The 20,483-nt window shown below is 35.4% G+C and overlaps 1 protein-coding gene across 5 annotated transcripts in view; it reads left to right on the top strand.

The window, feature by feature from the left end:
* The window catches only part of EVI5 (ecotropic viral integration site 5), a 157,694-nt gene that overhangs the window by 114,991 nt on the left and 22,220 nt on the right, over positions 1-20,483 (top strand). For all 5 annotated transcript variants that reach the window (XM_012730167.1, XM_012730166.1, XM_012730168.1 and 2 more), the window contains one exon: positions 10,805-10,900. In XM_012730167.1, coding sequence (XP_012585621.1) covers positions 10,805-10,900 — 96 coding nt within the window. The remainder of the gene's footprint in view (positions 1-10,804; positions 10,901-20,483) is intronic.

Genomic DNA, 20,483 nt, shown 5'->3' on the forward strand with positions numbered 1-20,483 from the left:
AGGGGAGCAGCGGGCGGGTCAGGAGAGGTCTGCCACGCCATGTGGTCGCCTCCGGGGCAGGCGGGAATCGAACTCATGAGGAAGTGGCTTTAGATTCTCAGTGCTGTGCTTTAACCCGCTGCGCCACCAGGGAGGGCCCTATGCCTATATTTTTAATGCATTTTTCAGATTAAACATTTAAATTCCTCCATACAAAAGTTAAACTTCAAATAATAAGCTAAATGGGGAATATTTGGCAGAGGAATATGTATGTGTGGGACAGGTGACCATTAACAAATATTATTCACAGCTAAAACAACATTGATGTTATTGTGAGAGGAAATTAACTTTGTAGTTTGTTATCAATATGAAAGGGATAATATCTTTATACAGTTTGTATTTGACTTATCTTTTAGTTTCTTTGTTTCTCATGACCTACATTTGGAAAGGGATTACTGGATTTATAAGTGGTTATAATTTTGTATATGTGCTCCCTTCTAAACTCAAGTGAAAATAACTGGTTCCCTCTCAAATTCTAAACCTTTAATAGCCTAATAAGTTGATAAAAAATGCTGTTGGCAAAATCTCTGTGAGTCCTTTAAGCAAGTGAGGGAAGAGAATATTTTATTAGCGAGATCAGTATGTAGAAGCTACCTGGTCATATGATGCTAAGGACAATATATAAGAAACTTTGACAGCTAATGACTGTACTCTCTTAACTTTGCTATCAGTTTTTATAGAAGGTCCAGGGGGAAAAAATGAATAACATAAAACAATAAACAGCATTTTCAAAAAGCAATTCTGGTACATTCCCTGCTTTTCTCTGTCTCATATTTGTGATTTATCTCACAGATACAAGACTAGGAGTAAAACCTGATTTCTGCCCTGGGCTTTTGTCTAGCTAATCTTGTGGTCCTTGATTTATTAGTTAGCCACTGAATCTGCTTAATTATCTAGAGCTGTTGGAACTACGCCAACTCAGCTTAAGCCTCCTATGAAAACAGGACACAGGTAAAGGGGCCATACTAAAAACAGGATTTATTTTTAGTTTGTCAGTCTAAGAAAAATCTTGTCAAGAAAAAGAAGTGGGCCTCTGTGGTAGCACTGGGGTTTAAAACAGCACTATCAAGCTATTGCTAGCCACTGCAGTATAAGTTTGATCCTGGCCAGGGAGGTTACCTACATAGCACAGCAGCACTCTCCTGACCCTCCTGCTGTTCCCCTCAGCAGTGAATTTCAGCCAGCCAGCCTGTTCTGCTCCCCACTCTGTCCTGGTGAATCCTCTCACCCACTGTACCTCTGACCTTATATCTCAGATCTTGTATGCATAAATAAATAAATCTTTAAAAAAGAAAACGAAGTGATGCTAAGAGTCCTGAGTATGAAAATAGTAGGTCTATTAATAGTAGGTCTAATAATAGTCATCAAGCTGGGAAAAGAGGATCTAGAGAAATGACAGTGATCGATAGTAGAAGAACAAAAAGATGAAATATTTGTGTAGATCAGGACAGGTTTTTCTGGAATTAAGGCTTCAAATCTTGGTAGCCTAAGACAGCACTCCTCAAAAGACTGATCAGGTTTTAGCTCAGCCTAGCATAACAGTATTTATTATTTGTTAATAGGTTATATCATCATACATTCTTTCCTCAAAGGGAAAAGGTAAAACAAAAAGTTATTTATACTGTGCAGAAGTACCTATTTAAAGTTTGGCTTAGTGGTATCAAAATGAGAACAACTAAGATATATAAAAATGCAGTTGAAAGTTTCAGTGATATGATAACCCCCAAGAAGACATTAAACTATGACAGTTCTAGTTATCCAGAAGATGAAACACATTCTCTTCAAATAGTTTTTCAACTGTGATTGCCGTCACAGCAAAAGGAAACTCAATGATTGGCTCTTTGGTGCTTTCCTTTTATGACAGATTCTTTCTTTCTTAGAGGTTTCTGTGTGACTAACCTTATGGTTTTCTCAGAATTCAGAGTCATCTGTCTATTTTTTAGAATAATTTTGCAAAGAGACAAATGACAAGCTGAAAGAATTTTGTGTGTTTAAAGTGGTGTCAAATATGAAAAGTGTTTTTGGACCTCGTATGATTGAACAGTTAAACCTATGGGTTAGTTTCAATAAGAACAAAAAAATCATAACTATTACATTATCTCTTTTACCAAGTACATAGACATAATAAATGTTTACCTGTGTAATACAGAAAAACTGTTTTCTAGTCTTAGGAACTTTGAATCTTTGACTTTAGATACTTCGCCTTCTGTGTCCATATCTCCTATGTTTACTCCTTTGACCCAACCAGCCATAAATCTATGTTATATTAGTTTTATCTTGGTGTGTATTTATTTTGGGAAAAAATGAGTAAAAACAGTACTTGAGGTTTTGTCTGGAAGGGAATATTTTTTCTATCCCAGCTTGGATAGTCTTGAACTCTCACAAAATAATTTCTTGAAAATAACACAGCAAAGGGATTAATGTGGATTAAAAGAGTCTAAAGAGGAATAATAATTAAATATAACCATGAACCTAGGTATGATTCTGGACCATAACAACACATTTTGAGTCTTTTGGGGGAAATTTGAACAGGAATATATGTTCTCTGGAATCTCTGGAATTACTGATTAGGCATTAAATATTAGAATGGCACTTGCTTACATAGGACAGTTACTTAGTTGTAGTAACTGCAATAGATAGTAGTAAAATGTCATAGCTGCATACTATACTCAAATGTAAAATGGTTCAAAAAATCATATAATAAAATATATGTTCTCTGGAATCTCTGGAATTACTGATTAGGCATTAAATATTAGAATGGCACTTGCTTACATAGGACAGTTACTTAGTTGTAGTAACTGCAATAGATAGTAGTAAAATGTCATAGCTGCATACTATACTCAAATGTAAAATGGTTCAAAAAATCATATAATAAAAAAAGCAAATATAAAATTGTAATTGGTGACTGTAACTGAATAGTGTATGGGTATCACTGTACTATTATTTCAGCTCTTACATAGACTTGGAAATTTTGAAAACTAAAAAGGTAGAGAAAAAAATTGTAAGATGGAAATAGATGATAGTATTTGCCGCCTAATCTATAGTACTTTCTACTTCCTCATTCTATGCATCCATTACATGGTTAAGTAGGTATTAATTGCTTAAGTTCTAGAAAAAGAAAATAAAAGCCTTAAGCAAATGACTTGGTTGTATAGAGTATTAGAAAGCCTGTGACTTGAAACACAGCCTTTAAAATCTGCTATCTTCCTGTCGAAGGAAGTGTCCTTCCTGTGGCAAGATAGGGTGATTTATAACCAGCTTTAAAAACATAGATAAAGAAGCACATAAACAGGAATGGCTCTCAGGCAGGCCCATTACAATTTTTTTATATTTTAAATGACTAAATTTGTAAGTTTACATATAAGTGTGGGCCCTTACTTTCTCTCACCTCCATGTTATTTTTTAATATTATGTATTATAATCCCACTTTTCTAACACTTGTCAGAACAACTAAATGTATTCATTTCAGTTTTGCCACAAATAACATGCAAAAAGTATGCTGCTTACAGCAATGGAAACAACTTTTCACATTTTTTCTTCAGGATTCCAGATTGTGCATCACCGTATTTAATTGTTCAACTAGTATGTTTGGAGTGCAGTAGATGTAGATCAAGAGTCAAAGGTCTGTTTCCTACCGTGACCGTAAACATACTACAGAAATAGACACTTTTTTCATGCCAATTATTATTGGTTTTCAGTTAAACTATAACTAAATGTGTGATACATCGTAAACACATTTCATCTATTTCATCTTTTTTTTTTTTTTAATTATAGCTCTCAGTGCTTGGAGGGATAAAATAAGTGACTGTGTATGCCTAAGGCCATTGATAAGAAGTTCAGGTAGTTGAGCACCACCGTCATTGCTTATAGTAAAATATTCCTTCATACACCTTTATAAACTGTATTGAAGACCATAGCTCCTTTACTTCATCAGCCTGTGTTACCTAGTCTAGGTTAGAAAATTGAAGTCCATACCAGATTTCCTTATTTACTTTCATATCTTTTCAGATATTGATTTTTTACAGGTTTTAAAGAATTATTTTGCTGGTCCCCAAATCTTTGAATTTTCTTCATTCTTTAAAATGCTTACCTTTGTTTTCAGTCATAGGGGTCATATTTGTAGAATTTCTCAGATCCTAAACATTTTATTTAGTTCCTCATCATACATTACTAAATTTTAAAATAATGTTTTCTGTTTGAGAGCTAGGTTAACCAATAAAGGGATTTGAGTTAAAAATTGAACCAATCTCTATAGACAGGGAACTTACTGACCAGATGAAACTAACATGGAGGTAATGTGAAGTGAAACTGATAGCAGAATTGAAAGAAATTAATTTAAGAAGGCTTGACAGTTTTCCTCTATTTTTGTTTTTAAATGTATGCACTCTGGAAATGTAGAGACTATTTGTAAATAAGTTTATGAGTCTTGGTCATTAACCACATTTACCACTGTGGTGATGGTAATTTCAAGGAAATTCTTCATCTTTTTTTTGTATGTAGAAGTATATTAAGTTTTATAATGAGTGTAAACTTATAAAAAATTATCTGTGATGCTTTCAAAAAGGACAAAATTAATTTAATAATTATAAATTGGAAATTGAACTTGCATTAAAAAATAACAGCTTAAATGTAGGTGTAAGTTTTGACAATATCAGCCTCTCCACTTGTGTAGCTTTCAAGATATTCTGATTTTCAGTATTCCCAGATAGTTTAGAATTCAGTTGCTGACAAGTGAGTTCTCTTAATCTGTATGAAACTCCTGAAGTGATTTCTTTCCATACTCAGCTTAGGGAATCACTATTTTAAGCGTTAAGATTGTGTTGTTTATATTACTGTATTCATGTAAGTGGCTATATCCTCTACTTGATAGGTAGGATGTTCCTACCTCAGGTAAAAGAAAACCCACTTCTGGATTTAAGGCTTAAATAAAGTGACTTATAGGGGGTTAATGACTCATGTACCTGAAAAACTAGAAGGTAGGATATGCTACAGGAGAAGATTAATCTGGGCTCCATTTAACCACATTGTTGTGCTTAATCATGATTCTGAAGATCTTCCCCTTTGATCATTTATATCTTCAGGAGGTGTTCCTGAAATGGCTAACTGGTGAGCTTTAAGCTCACATATCATATCCCAAATGAGAAGCTACTCTAACTTCTAGCAAAGATTTTGGGAGTCATGCTATTTGAGCAAGTACTAAATTAACCACTGCAAAACAGATGTGATTCTCCTATTTGGTGTAAACACTGCCTGTGAGCTTAAGGATGGACATAATTCCAGTACTACCTATACATAATGATGGAAATAGAATGGATCTTGAGGTAACAATAATAAAACCTACTACAAAATTCAATCTGCTCTAAAATTCTGTATTAATGAAATTCTAATATATATGATTTAATCATACTTTTGAGTTTCTTATAGGTTTCCAGTAAAACATGAAGAAAGTAGTTTCCGTCCCTGATGCAAAAGATCCACTTTTAGTAAAGAATCACTAAGTATTATTTGGAGGTATATATATTACCACATATAAATAAAGTACAGTTTTAAACAAACTGTGGAAGAAGAGAGAGAGTAAATTGGCTTTTATTGATGATTTCTTCATCCCAGTACTTTGCTGTGAAAATAGCTAGAATTATTGGTGAAGTTTTGATTTGTAAATCAGTTTATTACAGACATCAGAATGGTAATTGCTAAAGTAATTATTCAAAGAGAGATCCAAGAATGAGATATGCTTTTAAGCCGTTTACAATTGTTGCTTTATACCCTCAAAATAGTGTTTCCTTTACCACTGGGACAAAAGTTAAATATGTGAGCTCTGTTCAGAACTGATGATGTGTTAGATCTCTTTTTCCTCTAAGTTTGTTACTTACCTAATTAGTTTTGGTTAGGAAACCAATTAACTGGCAATCTGTTATTGTTATCAACTAGACCAAAAGAAAACCTCAAGAAAATGCAGGTTCCTGGTAAAGTTATTAGTGTGGCAGGTATTTTCTTAACTGCTTATCAGAAACAACAATGTGGACAAGGCTCGAAAATAGAAAACTATAAAAATACTTGCAAAAAAATCTTAAGCACTAGATAATTGAAAGGACTGTCTCAGAAGTGAACTTTAATCTCCACTTACTAAAATGTGAGTTAATTGAAAGAGGTTTTTAATTGACATGTAAATGAGAACACATTCATAGAACATAAAAATCACAGGCTTTTAGATATTCGGTCATTTATATATTTTAATTTATGAAATAGCATGTACAACATCTCTCATATTATCCTTCTAATTTTCAAATACCAGGTCTACTCCCTTTAAGCAGGCTATTGAATCAGAGTACTACATGCAGAGTTTTCCAACTGTTTGTCACATTCATGTGCTGGGGTGGTGATTGCCTTGTCCTGAGGTCTCTGGTAGAGCCTAGAACTGCTTAACCATCCTTTCTCTTTCCTCACTTTTGCTAGTGTGCCTTATAGGTTGACCAGGTTGAGGGTGGCAAGTTGTGTCGCCACAGAAACAGTGGGTTAATAAGTATTATAATCTGACTTTTTGTATGTAAAAGTTTTGCAGAAGAAAACTAGTATTAAACTTTTAAAGTAATATTTGAATCTAAAAATTATAAATAGTTGAATTTAACCAACTGTTTAGTTTTCCTCGTTGGAATTCTGCCTTTCTAAATAATAAATAGAATTTTAAGGAACACCTGATTTTTTTTTCAATCATACAATCTGAGGGGGTTTCTTTTTTTATCTTTCTGAGTATCTTTCAGGAATAATATTTTAGTAAAAAGCCTTCCCTTTTTTGTTGTGAAATTCCTAAATCCCCTATTTTTTATTAAATACTACCTTTCCTCCAAATAAATCCAAGTGCTATAGCTTTTTAGCTTAAGTGCACTATGATCCACCTTTGGAGGAAACATCTTTGGTGTCACTTGGTTACTCTTTGTATGACATTTTTAATGATTCCTATCTTGTCTAACATTTTTTAAGCAAGTGTCCATATGGAAAACAATTGGTATTATTACTAGTCATTCTGTACTTTTCAAATCTAAAGTACTTCTCTATTTAATATATATATACTTTTTACCTATATAAATATATATATACACAGATAAATATATGTATGTACATATTACATAATGTTATATATTAATATAGATATATTAATATAGATATATTTTATTATATATTCTATAGTATACATATAGAATAGAAATTCTGTAATATTTCTCTATTCCTGAACTGCTGTCTTATATAATATTAGAATTTATTTTGGGCTTTGTCATTTTAATTGCCCTAAGATTTTTTTTTTTTTTAAGATTTATTTATTTGTGCTTACAGAACTGGGGTATAAGCCAGAGGCTCAGGAGTGGCGAGAGGCTTCACCAGAGACAGAGTGGGGAGCAGAACAGGCAGATCAACGAAGTACACTGCTGAGGGGAGCAGCGGGCGGGTCAGGAGAGGTCTGCCATGCCATGTGGTCACCTCCGGGGCAGGCGGGAATCGAACTCATGCGGAAGTGGCTTTAGCTTCTTAGTGCTATGCTTCAACCCGCTATGCCACCAGGGAGGGCCTGCCCTAAGATTTTTATTTTATTCCACATGATATTGATCAACTATTTCAAAGAAATGATATGATGATATAGTAAAATTAAACTATTTTTAGAAGTCATCAAAAAGGACAGCTGAACATATATATACACAATGAAATTATTCTCATCAAATTAGTACCTGTTGAAAGTACTTATCTACATACTCACTTGCCATTTCTCGTGAGGCACTTAGGGTTTAGAAAATGCTTATAAGAACAATGGCTATGTTTATTGTATATCAGTGAGTATTGTCCATGTATTTTTTCTCTCTCTTACATTCTTTTTACTTCACTCATTCATTACTTGTTTCTTTCTGGCTGATATCCTTTCCCACTTTGGGGACATACACATCTACGGTAGAGTAAGTCTAGAGGCAAAGAAAATCTTAGCACGAGATAGTCATGACAGACTGACTTTGAGAAGCAGGTTCATCCTTTTTACTATATTCTTTTTCTATGTCTTTGAAATATTTCATTTAAAAATGAAGTAGATATACTTATGTAAGTGTAAGTGATGTTGGGTAACTGAATTGAATATATGGGGCATGAGTTTGGGGTCACAACTGTGAGGTATTTGTAACAAATCAAAAGAAGCTAATTTGCTTTCTTCATTGTTTCTCATGTTCAAAATGCTATAATTTATAATAAAAAAAGTGACTTTTAGGCAACCATTTCATTTAGTTTCCTTGTCTAGAAAGCAGCAATAGTAATTGCATTTATTTCCTGGGGGGTTGTGATGATTGTTTATTAAGAGTTTTGATGATTCTAAGCACATTAAGCCCTAGTCTTTCTCTACCCTGCCCCGACAAGAGAATTAAATAGTTTTGAATAACTATTTTCTCAATTCTTCTATGGATGCTGCATAGTAATATCTTGCATGCATATGAGGTAAGTTAAATCTTTACAGTGATGCTTGAGGCATAGTGGCTCAATTAAGGTCTATTAAGTGTTCAAGATATGTTAACTGTTAATACTAGTTTGGTGGCAAACAACAGAAACCCATTTTCATACTGGTTTACACAATAAAGGCACTTTATTGGTTTGTATAAATGAAAAACCAAGTAGGAAAGATTCCAGAAGTGTTTTAATTAGGACTCTGGTTTAGTATCTCTGCTGCTTTATTGATTCTGCCTCTTCTTGCCATCAAACTAATACTAAATTTTTCAAAAAACAAACAAACAAAAGTTTTAAATATGACCTAATGAGTAAAAATGATAAGGTATCAGAAATGTAGCATATTTGGAATATAGTAGTTGTTAGATGGTTCTTTGTTTAGATGATTATATGTGATATTCATGTTTTAAAATATATATGATAAATTTTTAAAGTTTATAGAAACTGTAGCTCTTTTTTATCTATATAAATATTAGTTATATCAAACTGCCCCAGCAGACTTTATTCCAATGAAAAGATTTTAAATAGAATCCCAAAAGAAGACAAAAAAAGGGTAGGGTAAGGAGGGCCATCCCCTCCCTGGTGGCGCAGTGGGTTAAAGCACAGCACTGAGACGCTAAAGCCACTTCTGCATTAGTTCGATTCCCACCTGCCCAGAGGTGACCACATGGCGTGGCAGACGTCTCCTGGCCCGCCCGCTGCTCCCCTCAGCAGTGTACGTAGATCTGCCAGTTCTGCTCCCACTGTGTCTCTGGTGAAGACTCTCACCACTCCTGCACCTCTGGCCTGTACCGCAGTTCTCTGTGCATAAATAAATAAATTTTAAAGAAAAAAAAAAGGGTAGAGAAGGAACACTTAAGGCTTATAGCAATAACTTGATGAAAGGATTTGACAAACAGATGAAATTTTCATAAAAATGGAATCAAGGACTTCATACAGAGGAGTAATCCTGTTAGAATTGGTCGGGTACCCTGGCTCTGCTGGGGAGCTACCCATCTTACTGCTGGAGCAGTGCTAGTTACTTCTTCCAAGGATGTAGTAGAGGATGTAGAGGAGTGTAAATAGCAAAACAAGCCACTTCTTACTTGTGAATGGAGAGAGAAAAAGAGAGTGAGCTCCACAGTTGAAATAGCCCTTCACTGCAATTTACTCTCAAAAAATAGGATGCGTTTGAAAACTACAGGTCTAAAAAAAATAAAGCCCATAAATAAATAGTCTTAAGAAGATGTTTATAGGAACTTCAGAGTTTACTTCTGTCAGAATGTATGTCCTTCGTGAACTGAAACTGAATGACATTCAGGCTGTATTGTCAAGAGATAACAGCAAGTGCAGACAGTGTGTCCAGTGTCAATTATGGGGGTAAAAATACATATATGTGTGTATATTTATGTTTAATATATGTACAGCATCTCTTGAGGACTAAACTAAAAAACTACTAACAGTGGTTGTCCTACAGAAAGATTGGGTTTAAAAATAAACCCAAATTTTCCTGGTACTGGAAGTTAATCAGTAGTTTCAGTAGATGTCCCTGGATTAAAATTGTGTAATATTTCAAGCAACAACACATGACTCCTAATTGCAGAAAACTTGGAGGTATCAAAAATAATTATGCTTTCACTCTATAATATGCCTTTATCTTAAAAGTTCACATTTTTAGGCTGCATAAGAAAAAAAGCAGCTCCTTCCTATCCCAATCTGTATCCCTGGAAAATGCTCCCAACATCATTCTGGAACTATCTCTTTGGGTTGGAGACTCCCTTTTAATCAGGGAGTCCCAACACACTTTCCTGAGCTAATCAAACAGAGCAGATGTAGTGCTGCCTCCCTCCTTTTAAAAATGATTTAGAAGAACCTCCCCTCCCCCCCACCCCCTTCTTTCTCTGTTCCCCAAGCAAGAGCAGATTCCCAGTGTGGCTGTTGAAAGCTCACCACCACCTCAACTGAGTATTGAGTCTCTCATATGGTATATGAATAAAGAAATAACTGCCCTTAAGATAACTAGATAATATTTTTAAAAGTATAGGGTAATTTTTCCACTAGAAAAACCATTCAATTATTGACTTCTAAGAGTCTATCAAGAGGTACATTTTGTAAATATATCCACTGCAAACAACTTCCATTAGGCATTATTTACAAATATTCAGTATAGTTTACATGAGTCATTTTTCACATATAGTTTTGAGAACAGAGTTGTGAGAATTTAGTCATTAAATAATATGCTTTATGCTCCCTTTTAATCTGTAATGTGTGAAAATTGTCTCTTAATCTTGTTTGTATTGTCACAAAACAGAAAGAAGAAGGAAAGCTTCAAGGACAGCTTAACAAGTCTGATTCTAACCAGTATATTAGGGAACTGAAAGATCAGATAGCAGAGCTGAATCATGAGGTAAGTGATAAATTTTGATCTTCATGTATTTCTTTCTTCCTTCCTCTCTATTGTAAAACACTTTTATTAGTAGTTATGACACACTTTTGATGATGAATATTTTCTGTGAACCTTGGTTACAATTACTATTATTTTAGATTTCATTCAGCTTCTTTAACATGATCAAAAATAATTTACAAGTTAATTATTTTTTCATTTGTTCTGTGGAAACACCTGATAATGTGTCTAGGTGTCAGAGTTACTTTAATTAAACTAAACTAAGTGTCTTTATACGTGTAGAATGGATTTGTGGTATTTACCGTTGCAAATAGAGGGAAGTCTTTTTACTCTTGTCTTCTTTTTCTCTTCATGGTGGTATTACTGAGATTGCAAAAAAGGATACTTGCTTAATATCAGTTAACAGATTTCTTAGTATCTGAATGCTTCTTAAACTGGCACTGTCTTGAATCTGTGAGTTTCAACTCATGAAATTTTTAGTTTTATAAGTTACTGTATTAAGTAATTTAGTGTTTTATTAAGTGAGAAATATTATGTCAGTTTCCTTTTTCTTGATTATTTTGTAATGATACATACCTAGCTAAGCAAGAATGAAAATTTGTTTTATTTTTTGAATTATTGGTACAATAATATTTAATCACAGTGATGAGATAGGAGTAACAAAACTCGCTTGTTAAGTAAGAAAGAAGAAACTCGGGTGACTAAATTAAATTAAGCATCAAAGGAAAAAGTGAACATTACTCTTTCCTGGCATTACATTCTTCAGTTAAAGTCTTAGAATTTGAGGTATTACCTATTAGAGACTAGAGGTAGTCAATCTAAATAAAGACTGAAAGAAGAAACAAAGCACTAACAAAACTGACAAATCTTAAATACTATTTAATTTAATTGGTCCTAATTACAGGAATGTTGGGTCATTCCTGTAAATGTTGTTTCTCTGCCATGATAACATTTGAAGGATGGAGGATCATGTGTGATCTTTTATCTGTTTGTATGCATTTTTTATAATCTGTTCTGGCCTAACAGCCATGTTTGAAAGAAACAAGTTACAAATAAGTGTGTTCTGGAATTCTTATTCTTTTGACCAGAGGGTTGTCAGCTGTAGGGTTGACAACCTCATGTTCAAAGGAAATAACTACAATAAAGCATTTATCCATTTGTAATATCACTTTCTAGTGATAAGGAAGCTCCAATGTTGCTAAATTAAGGAAATTATCTCTGGATTGACTTTATTTCTAAGACTAGTCTTAAAGTCTGTCAACAAACACTAAGTTTGTCATCTACCTTAACTAAAAGTAGTGGTACTTTTATCAGGACTACAGAAAATAGTTAATATGAAGTTAAACTTTAATGTTAGTTTCTTTGTGTATGGCCTATGAAGCAATCTTTTATATTGACACAAAAAAAAGTATAACAATTTCTGTTATAAAATAAAGAGCTAAGGGTACAAACTAAAAATCAGAACGATTTTTAGTGAGATGCTAATTGAGCCAGAGTCCTGGTTGAGATGCACACAATAGAAAAGATGATATGAGTATGGCTGTGGGAGTTCAGAGGAGACCTTATTTCAGGTAAGTCTTAATGTGACTATACTGGGAAATAAGGGTAGATTAAATAGAACCAGCTTGTGGTGCATTCTCAAAGCTAGAAGATTAAATTTGCCAGATAATATAAAACCATAATAAGTCTTCAGTTGATCACTTTCCATTATGTTCTTTGAGCAGATTTTAATAGATTTGCTTATTTCAGTGTTCTTTTTTAACTTAACACAAGTTAAAATTTAAACTAAGATAGTGATTGTAAGAGAGGTACAAAAATTGCTCCTTTGGAGCAGCTTCTTAAAAGGATTAAATTGTCACTTTCTTATTCTAATAATGTTTCATTCTTGTGATATAAAACTTCATAATGGAAGATAAACAGTCTAATCTCTTGCCTGTATATTAGAATTTGCCAGTCTTTGACTTTCCACATAAAAACTAACTTTCATGTTTAATTTGTATTTGAGCACATGACTGTTACACGTCACTTTGTTAGCTCAATTTTGTACTTTTCTTACTTATTTAGGAAATATTGAGACAACTTTGCAAACTATTCTTTCTGAAGATACAGCATGTTCCTACATGTTAAAACAATGGTGGTCACTTAGCCTAGTCCAGGAAATGAAACAGAAAAGAAAATTAAAGTAGGTTATCTACTTTGAGTGACTAATTATACTTTGGGTCCATAAAGGTGCCAATAATAGTTCTGAGTGCCCTTCGCCAGCCAAGCATTGTATCAGACACTTCATGTTATACTGTTAACTGACCGTGGTGATCCCATGTGATGGTAGTATAGTTCTCAATTGAATGAATGTGGAAACAAATTAACAATGATTTAGTAATTAACTTGCCCAGGGTCACACAATGATTGAGCCAGGGTTGAATACTCTTTGCCTGTACTCTTCTGTGCTGCTTCCAGGGACATTAGATTAGCAAACATGACGGTTATTTAAAACTTTAAGGATGAGAATTTATAACAACATTTTAACTATATTCTTCCTTGACATGAATGTCCATACATCCAGGAAATTAATTTGAAGTTGACCTAGCTACAAGAGCAGCTTCCTCTCTCTCCTGGTTAGCGCTGTAAATGAGATTTATCTTCACTTTCTGCTGTTTATCTCTGTGATCCAACCGTGTACCTTTTCTGACTCCCAACTCCTGAACTTCCTACCTTTACCATCTAACTAATTTTGCTCCTAATTTTACCAACTTCCCATAGGAATTTTTAATTTGGAGTTTTTTAATACCTGCCTAAACCTTTATTGAAGCCACTGTGGAAACCCTTCTGCCCTAAATCTGGCAAAACTGTTAACAACAGCCCTCCCTTAAACCTACATTCTAATTGGTTGATGTGCATAGAAAAGAAGCTGGGTGGGTCCCCGTTCATGTACTTTCCTTATTTCATCTTCCCTGCTTCCTACCTTCCCACCCGTCTATCATCATAGTACCACCCAGGCACTGGATTTAGAACTGATGATATGTGGTACATGTACATACAGAACACTACTCAGCTATTAAAACAAAAGTAGCAACATGGATGGAAATGGAATTGTATATGCTGAATGAATCATAAGGAAGAAGACAGATACTGGAAGCATTGACTCATGTGGAATATATATATATATATATATTTTAATCATAATAAAGGAACACAAAAACCAAACCCAAACAAACCTTGGGTTCTGACTGTAGAGGATACCAAAGTGGGTGGGGAGAATAGTGGAGGACACTCATTGACCTTTGTTAGAGGACTATGGTACAAAGCATGTTATACAGTGACAAAAGCCAGTGTTAGCTCAATTAAAAAAAAAAATAATTTCTCCTTATAGCCACATTCTGCTGATAAATGAAGATGATATAGTTACAGTATTCTTAGCTTTTAAATCTATTTGTAGACATACATATCATTGTCCATGAACCATTCTTGTCAAAATGTAGAACCAGAATCTTACCCAGTCACTAGAGATCACTAGTAGTTCAAAAGAAGTACAAAAAAATAAGAATCACATACCACCACAGGGATAAGTTAACAAAACCTACTAGGACAAGGATATTTTACAGGAAAAAAAGCTAGCCACATTGTCAAATAAATTGCAGAGAGAAAAAGAAAAAAAACCTGTAGGTTAAAGGAGCCCAAAATGATATATCATCCTATGCCATGTTTAGATCCTGATCTAAGCAAAATGTCCTAAAAATTCGTATTTTTAAAAATTTATTCATTTATGCATATAAAAACTGGAATACAGGCCAGAGGTGTGTGGGGGGCTGTGTGTGAGAGGATTCCCTATAGACAGAGTGGGGAACAGAACAGGTGGATTGACTGAAATGCACTGCTGGGGATAGCAGCAGGCGAGACAGAAGAGGTCTGCTGCGCCATATGGATCACGTTGGGGTGACCAGAGATGGAACTGGCCGGGGAGCAAACTCGTGCTGCAGTGGCTGCGGATAGCCTCATAGTGCTGTGCTTTAAACCCTCATGTCATCAGGGAGGCCCCTGTAAGAACTAATATATTTTTTAAAGATTTATTTATTTATTTATGCATACAGAACTGGGATACAAGCCAGAGGTGCAGGGGCAGTGAGAGGATTCACTGGAGACAGAGTGGGGAGCAGAACAGGCAGATGACAAAGTACACTGCTGAGGGGAGCAGCGGGCAGATGGGGAGAGGTCTGCCTAGCCATAGATCCCCTCCACAGCCAGGAATTGAACTGAAGTGGCTGCCACCATCTTGCAGTGCTGCATCCTAACCCATTGAGCCACCATGGAGAGCCCTGTAAAAACTAATATTTAAGACAAGTTAGGATTTTTTTTTTTAACATTCTTAAATTTTTTAACATTGTTGTTTATTTTTCCTACCACCAAAGTGCCCACAGTCTTCCACCACACTCCACATGCTCTCTCCCTCACCACCACCCCCCTCTCCTTTACTCTCCATCTCCTTCCTTCACCTATCCTGAATGTCCCAGATCTCTGATCTTCTTTCAAGGGTGAGCCTTACAGTTTGTCTGTGTCTGATCCTTTGTTTTCCCTAGATTCCACATATAAGTGAAGCCATCTAGTATTTAACTTGTTCCTTCTGGCTCACTTCACTTAGTATAATGCCTCCCAGTTCTATCCATGTTTCTACAAATGGCATTAATTTTTTTTTGATCACTGAGTAGTATTCCATTATGTATTTATACCATGTCTTTGTGATCCATTCATCTGTTTTGGGGCATTTGTATTTTTCCCATATCTTGGGTATTATAAATAGTAGTTATAGAAGTGTATGTCTCTTTTCAAATTAGTATATTTTGTGCTCTAAGGATAGATACTTAGGTGTGGCATTTACCATAATATGGTAAATCTATTTTCAGTCTTTTAAGGAATCTCCACATTTCTTTCTATGGAGGCTAGAATGTCTACATCCCCTCCAGAAGTGTAAGAGAGTTCTCTTTCTCCACATCCTGGCCAGAACTTGTTCATGGCTTTTTTTGATGTAAGCCATTCTCACATGTGTGAAGTGGTATTTCATTGTGGTTTTGATTTGGATTTCCATGATCATAAATGATGATAAGCATTTTTTCATGTCTGTTGGCCATTGCATGTCTTCTTTGAAGAAGTGCTTATTTCAACTACTGTGCCCATTTTATAATGTTGCTTTTCTTTTTGTTGAGTTGTATGAGTTCTCTTGTTGAGACCAGAGATCATTGCTTATCAGATGTATGTGTGCAAATATTTTCTCTCATTCAGTTGGATGTCTTTTTGTTTTAATTTTAGTTTTTCTCTGTGTAGAATCTTTTCAGTTTTATGTAGGAGGCCCACTTTTTTATGTCCTCTTGTTGGTGGAAGAGATGAATCCATCACTGAAGCCTAAGTCATGAATGAACTTGCCTAGGTTTCTGTGTGTTTTATGGTGTCAAGTCTTACATCCATATCTTTTATACATTTCAAGTTAATTTTTATACAGTGTGAGAGAGTGATCCATTTTCTTTTTCTTTCTTTTTTTTTGGCATGTGGCTGTCTAGTTCTCCCATTATCATTTATTAAAGAGACCTCCCCTTCTCTGGTGCATACTCTTGGTGCCATTGTCATAGATTAACTGTTCATGTAGCTGTGGGTTCATTTCTGGGCTCTCAGTGCCTTTCCACTGGTCTCGGTGTCTCCGTTACCTTACTGTTTTCATTATTATAACTTTGTACTATAGTTTGAGGTCTGGGTATGTGATGTCAACATTCTTCCTCATTCTGTCAGGATTACTTTGACTGTTTTGGGTATTTAGTAGTCCCATATGAATTTCAGTACTGTTTGCTCTCTTTCTCTGAAGAATGCCATTGAAATTTTGAGAGAGTGCCCTGAATCTATATTGCTTTAGGTATGATGGCTATTTTAATGATGTGCATGTCTTACACTTTTCATCCAAGCCTTTAACTTTTGTAACATAGGTCTGCCTTCTTACAGCTATTGACCACTACACACAAAGAATATTTTCTAATGCCAGGAAGAGTAAATAAAAGAAGGTAGAGTCACTAGGCAAAGTCTTACATCCATATCTTTTATACATTTTTTGAGAGATTTTGAGAGATTTTAAGGAAGAAAATGCATGACAACTATTTTACAAAAGACATCACCAAAAATCAGCAAAGGTGTTTAATGGGAAAATATTTAATTTGCAGGATACACAAACTAGTTTTAGTCTGGAATAAGTTTACCTATTCCTAGAAAGTCCATCAGAACTCCCCACCGAGGGACTCATAGCAGGGTCCTGCAGGGTGTGCTTCTTTATCAGCTGAAGGAGATACACTCAGGACTCATTTAGATAATGACAAATTGAGAAGTATAATCCTCTGGCTCTGCAGAATTTCCACTTGACTAATCTTCCCTGAGTCTCTGGAGCCTTGCTACTATTTATAGTATTGTTTCATGGAAAAATGCTTGCTAAACACTTGATTTGAAAATGTTTTGGGAATACAGATTATATGTTTTAATTTGTTCTTTTTGTTTGATTTTTTTGTTTGTTTGAGGTTACACTGGTTTACAACATTGTGTGGCTTAGAGGTATAAGAAGGAGCACACCCTTTAGGACCCTGACAAGAGTCCCTCGGTGGGAGGTTCTGATGGACTTTCTAGGAATAGGTAAACTTATTCCAGACTAAAATTAGTTTGTGTATCCTACAAGTTAAATATTTTCCCATTAAACACCTTTGCTGATTTTTGGTGATGTCTTTTGTAAAATAGTTCTCATGTATTTTCTTCCTTAAAATCTCTCAAAAGTAAATATACTTCTGTTTGCCTAGTGACTTTGCTTTCCAGAGGAAATTTTCCCTGCTCTTATTAAGCTTTATGTTTAGTAATTGATAAACCAGATATGTATCATGCAACATCAAGCATTATAATGCTTATAATTATTTAATGAAAGTTGTTCCTATTTTTTCCCTATTTTATAGTGTCAGAGAGGCTAAATAACTTCTCCAAAGTCACATAACCATAAGTGGCACAAGCTAAAATTCAGGATAATTTCAGTCAGACTGCAAAGAATTAACCTAGAATGAAGTAGAACCAAACTATATATATATTTTTTTTAAGATTTATTTATTTGTGCATACAGAGCTGGGGTACAGGCCAGAGGCTCAGGGGCGGTGAGAGGCTTCACCAGAGACAGAGTGGGGAACAGAACAGGCATATCGACGAAGTACACTGCTGAGGGGAGCAGCAGGCGGGTCAGAAGAGGTCTGCCACGCCATGTGGTCACCTCCAGGGCAGGCGGGAATTGAACTCATGCGGAAGCGGCTTTAGATTCTCAGTGCAGTGCTTTAACCCGCTGCGCCACCAGGGAGGGCCCACCAAACTATATTTTTAAAGAGAAAGAATGGTGGGAGAAGAACCTTTAAAGCAATAAAGCAAACTTTATGAGAAAAAGGAAAGAAAACTGTGGGGATATAACAGGGAGTCTTGAATAAAATTAATATAAAAATGCGTATCACAAAAGTACCTTTAAGTATCTATATTTCTTGTAAGTAGACCTCAAACTTGTCTAAGGCTTTCAATAATTGATAGATAATGTTTCCTCTTGTCACTCTGAATATTTCAGTGTCAGTATAAAAAACAGACCACTTGACTAACAAAGCAACCACACTATTCCTGATACTACGAGCACACAGCAGTTTTTCGCTGTTTCTGAAGGGAGGCCTATTCTTGATTCACCAGCTATTAACCTTAATGTTTTCTAATGTGTCCATAATCATAAAAATTGAGCAATTAAAAAAATTAAAGCTGTTGTATAAAAGTATAACAGCAAGTGCACAGTTGACAAGTTTATAGCTTAATAATTTATAACAAAGTGATTACACTCTTGCAACTACCACCCAGGTCTATGAATCCCAGAATCCCATCTATTGTCTCTCCCAACAACTGCTCACTATCCCCCTCCTCAAAGATAACCCTACTTTAGATTTCTAATATAGTAACTTAAGTTTTTAGATATGTGACTTCTTTTAAGTGTGTCTTTCTGCTTTTGCTCAAAATTTGAGGTTTGACTGGGGTGTAGCCAAGAGTTTTGGGGGTTGGGTGGGTGAGAGGATTCGTCAGAGACAGATTGTGAAGCAGAACAAGCGCTTTACTAAAATACACTGCTTCGTGGAGTAGCAGCAGGCAGGACAGGAGAGGTCTGTGCGCCATGTGAAGGGGTGCCTCCCTGGCCAGACACTGAACTCAGACCATAGTGATGATAGTGGTCATAGCTTTGAGACTTAACCCCTAGGCCACCAGCAAGGCCCGAATTGTGAGGTTTTTTTTGAGATAGAGATGTTATGTACCAATAGGTTATTCATTTTCATTGCTGTTTAATTTTCCTTTGTATAAATATTCCACAATTTATATACCCATGCTATTAATGGACATTCTAATTCTTTTCAGTTTGGTCTGCTTAGAGCATTGCTGCAAGTGGTAGTGATACTGCCTTAGACTTAACAAGCAGTGTCTATCATCCATGTGGAGTTGTCAGTCTTTCTCTAGTTTAGCTGTTCTTGTACTGTATTTTTCTCTTCTAAGATTGGGTATCCTTCAGCATCTGAAACAGTATTTGATAGAGTACGCACTTGAAAATGTTTTTAACAAAACAATGATTGTGGAAGACTTTGCTAACAAGGTAATATATGATCTGTGGTGGGAATACTAAGGTGCTTCCTAGTGGGCGAAAATCACTGGAAACAACATTTTTGAAGGGAAAAAGAACAAGAGACCCTACAAGAATATGAAGTAGACTTTTGAAAAACCACACTGATGCAGCTAGAGAACAGTAGGTAGGAGGTAAAATGATAGAAGGTTAGAAAAAGTCAAATCTTACATAGTGTTTTGGAAGCCTGTGTAAAACACAGGTTTATTCTCTCTTTAGCAGGAAGCCTTGGAAGTTTTAAGCAAATGTGAATCAGTGGTGTGATTTGATTTGCCTTTCCTGCTTTATGATGAGTTGGTTGTAGAAAAGCAGGAATGGGAAAAGAGAAAATTTATTAGAAGATTGTTAAATAGTCCAGGGAAACAAAAGAGGTGACATAGAAGGATGGGAGAAGTAAAAATATTGTCATGTGCGTCTTTTGCAGCAACATGGATGGAGCTGGAAAAGATCATGCTCATTGAGATAAGCCAGAAAGAGAAAGAAAAATACCAGATGGTTTCTCTCATAGCAGGAGTATAATGGACCAGGCGAGAAAATAATAAGAATAATGAACAGCCATATTCCAGAGACATTTTATGGGGGTGGAGTGGGGAATGGGATCAAAAATGGGGGTTGGGGAGGGAAGTGCACGGGACTATGGTGATGGCACATGGGTGACTTGGTGATGGGAAACACAGGGGGTTTACAATTGAGATAAAAAAAAATGTACAAAATGATGTAAAAATAAACTATTATATTAAAAATTTTTTTAAATTGGCCCTCCCTGGTGGCGCAGCGGGTTAAAGCACAGCACTGAGAAGTTGAGGCCACTTCCGCATGAGTTCGATTCCCGCCTGCCGCCTGCCCCGGAGGAGACCACATGGCGAGCCAGACCTCTCCTGACCCGCCCGC

This window comes from Condylura cristata, unplaced genomic scaffold (assembly GCF_000260355.1).
Source record: "Condylura cristata isolate star-nosed mole 26May11 unplaced genomic scaffold, ConCri1.0 scaffold00026, whole genome shotgun sequence".
Taxonomy (NCBI): domain Eukaryota; kingdom Metazoa; phylum Chordata; class Mammalia; order Eulipotyphla; family Talpidae; genus Condylura; species Condylura cristata.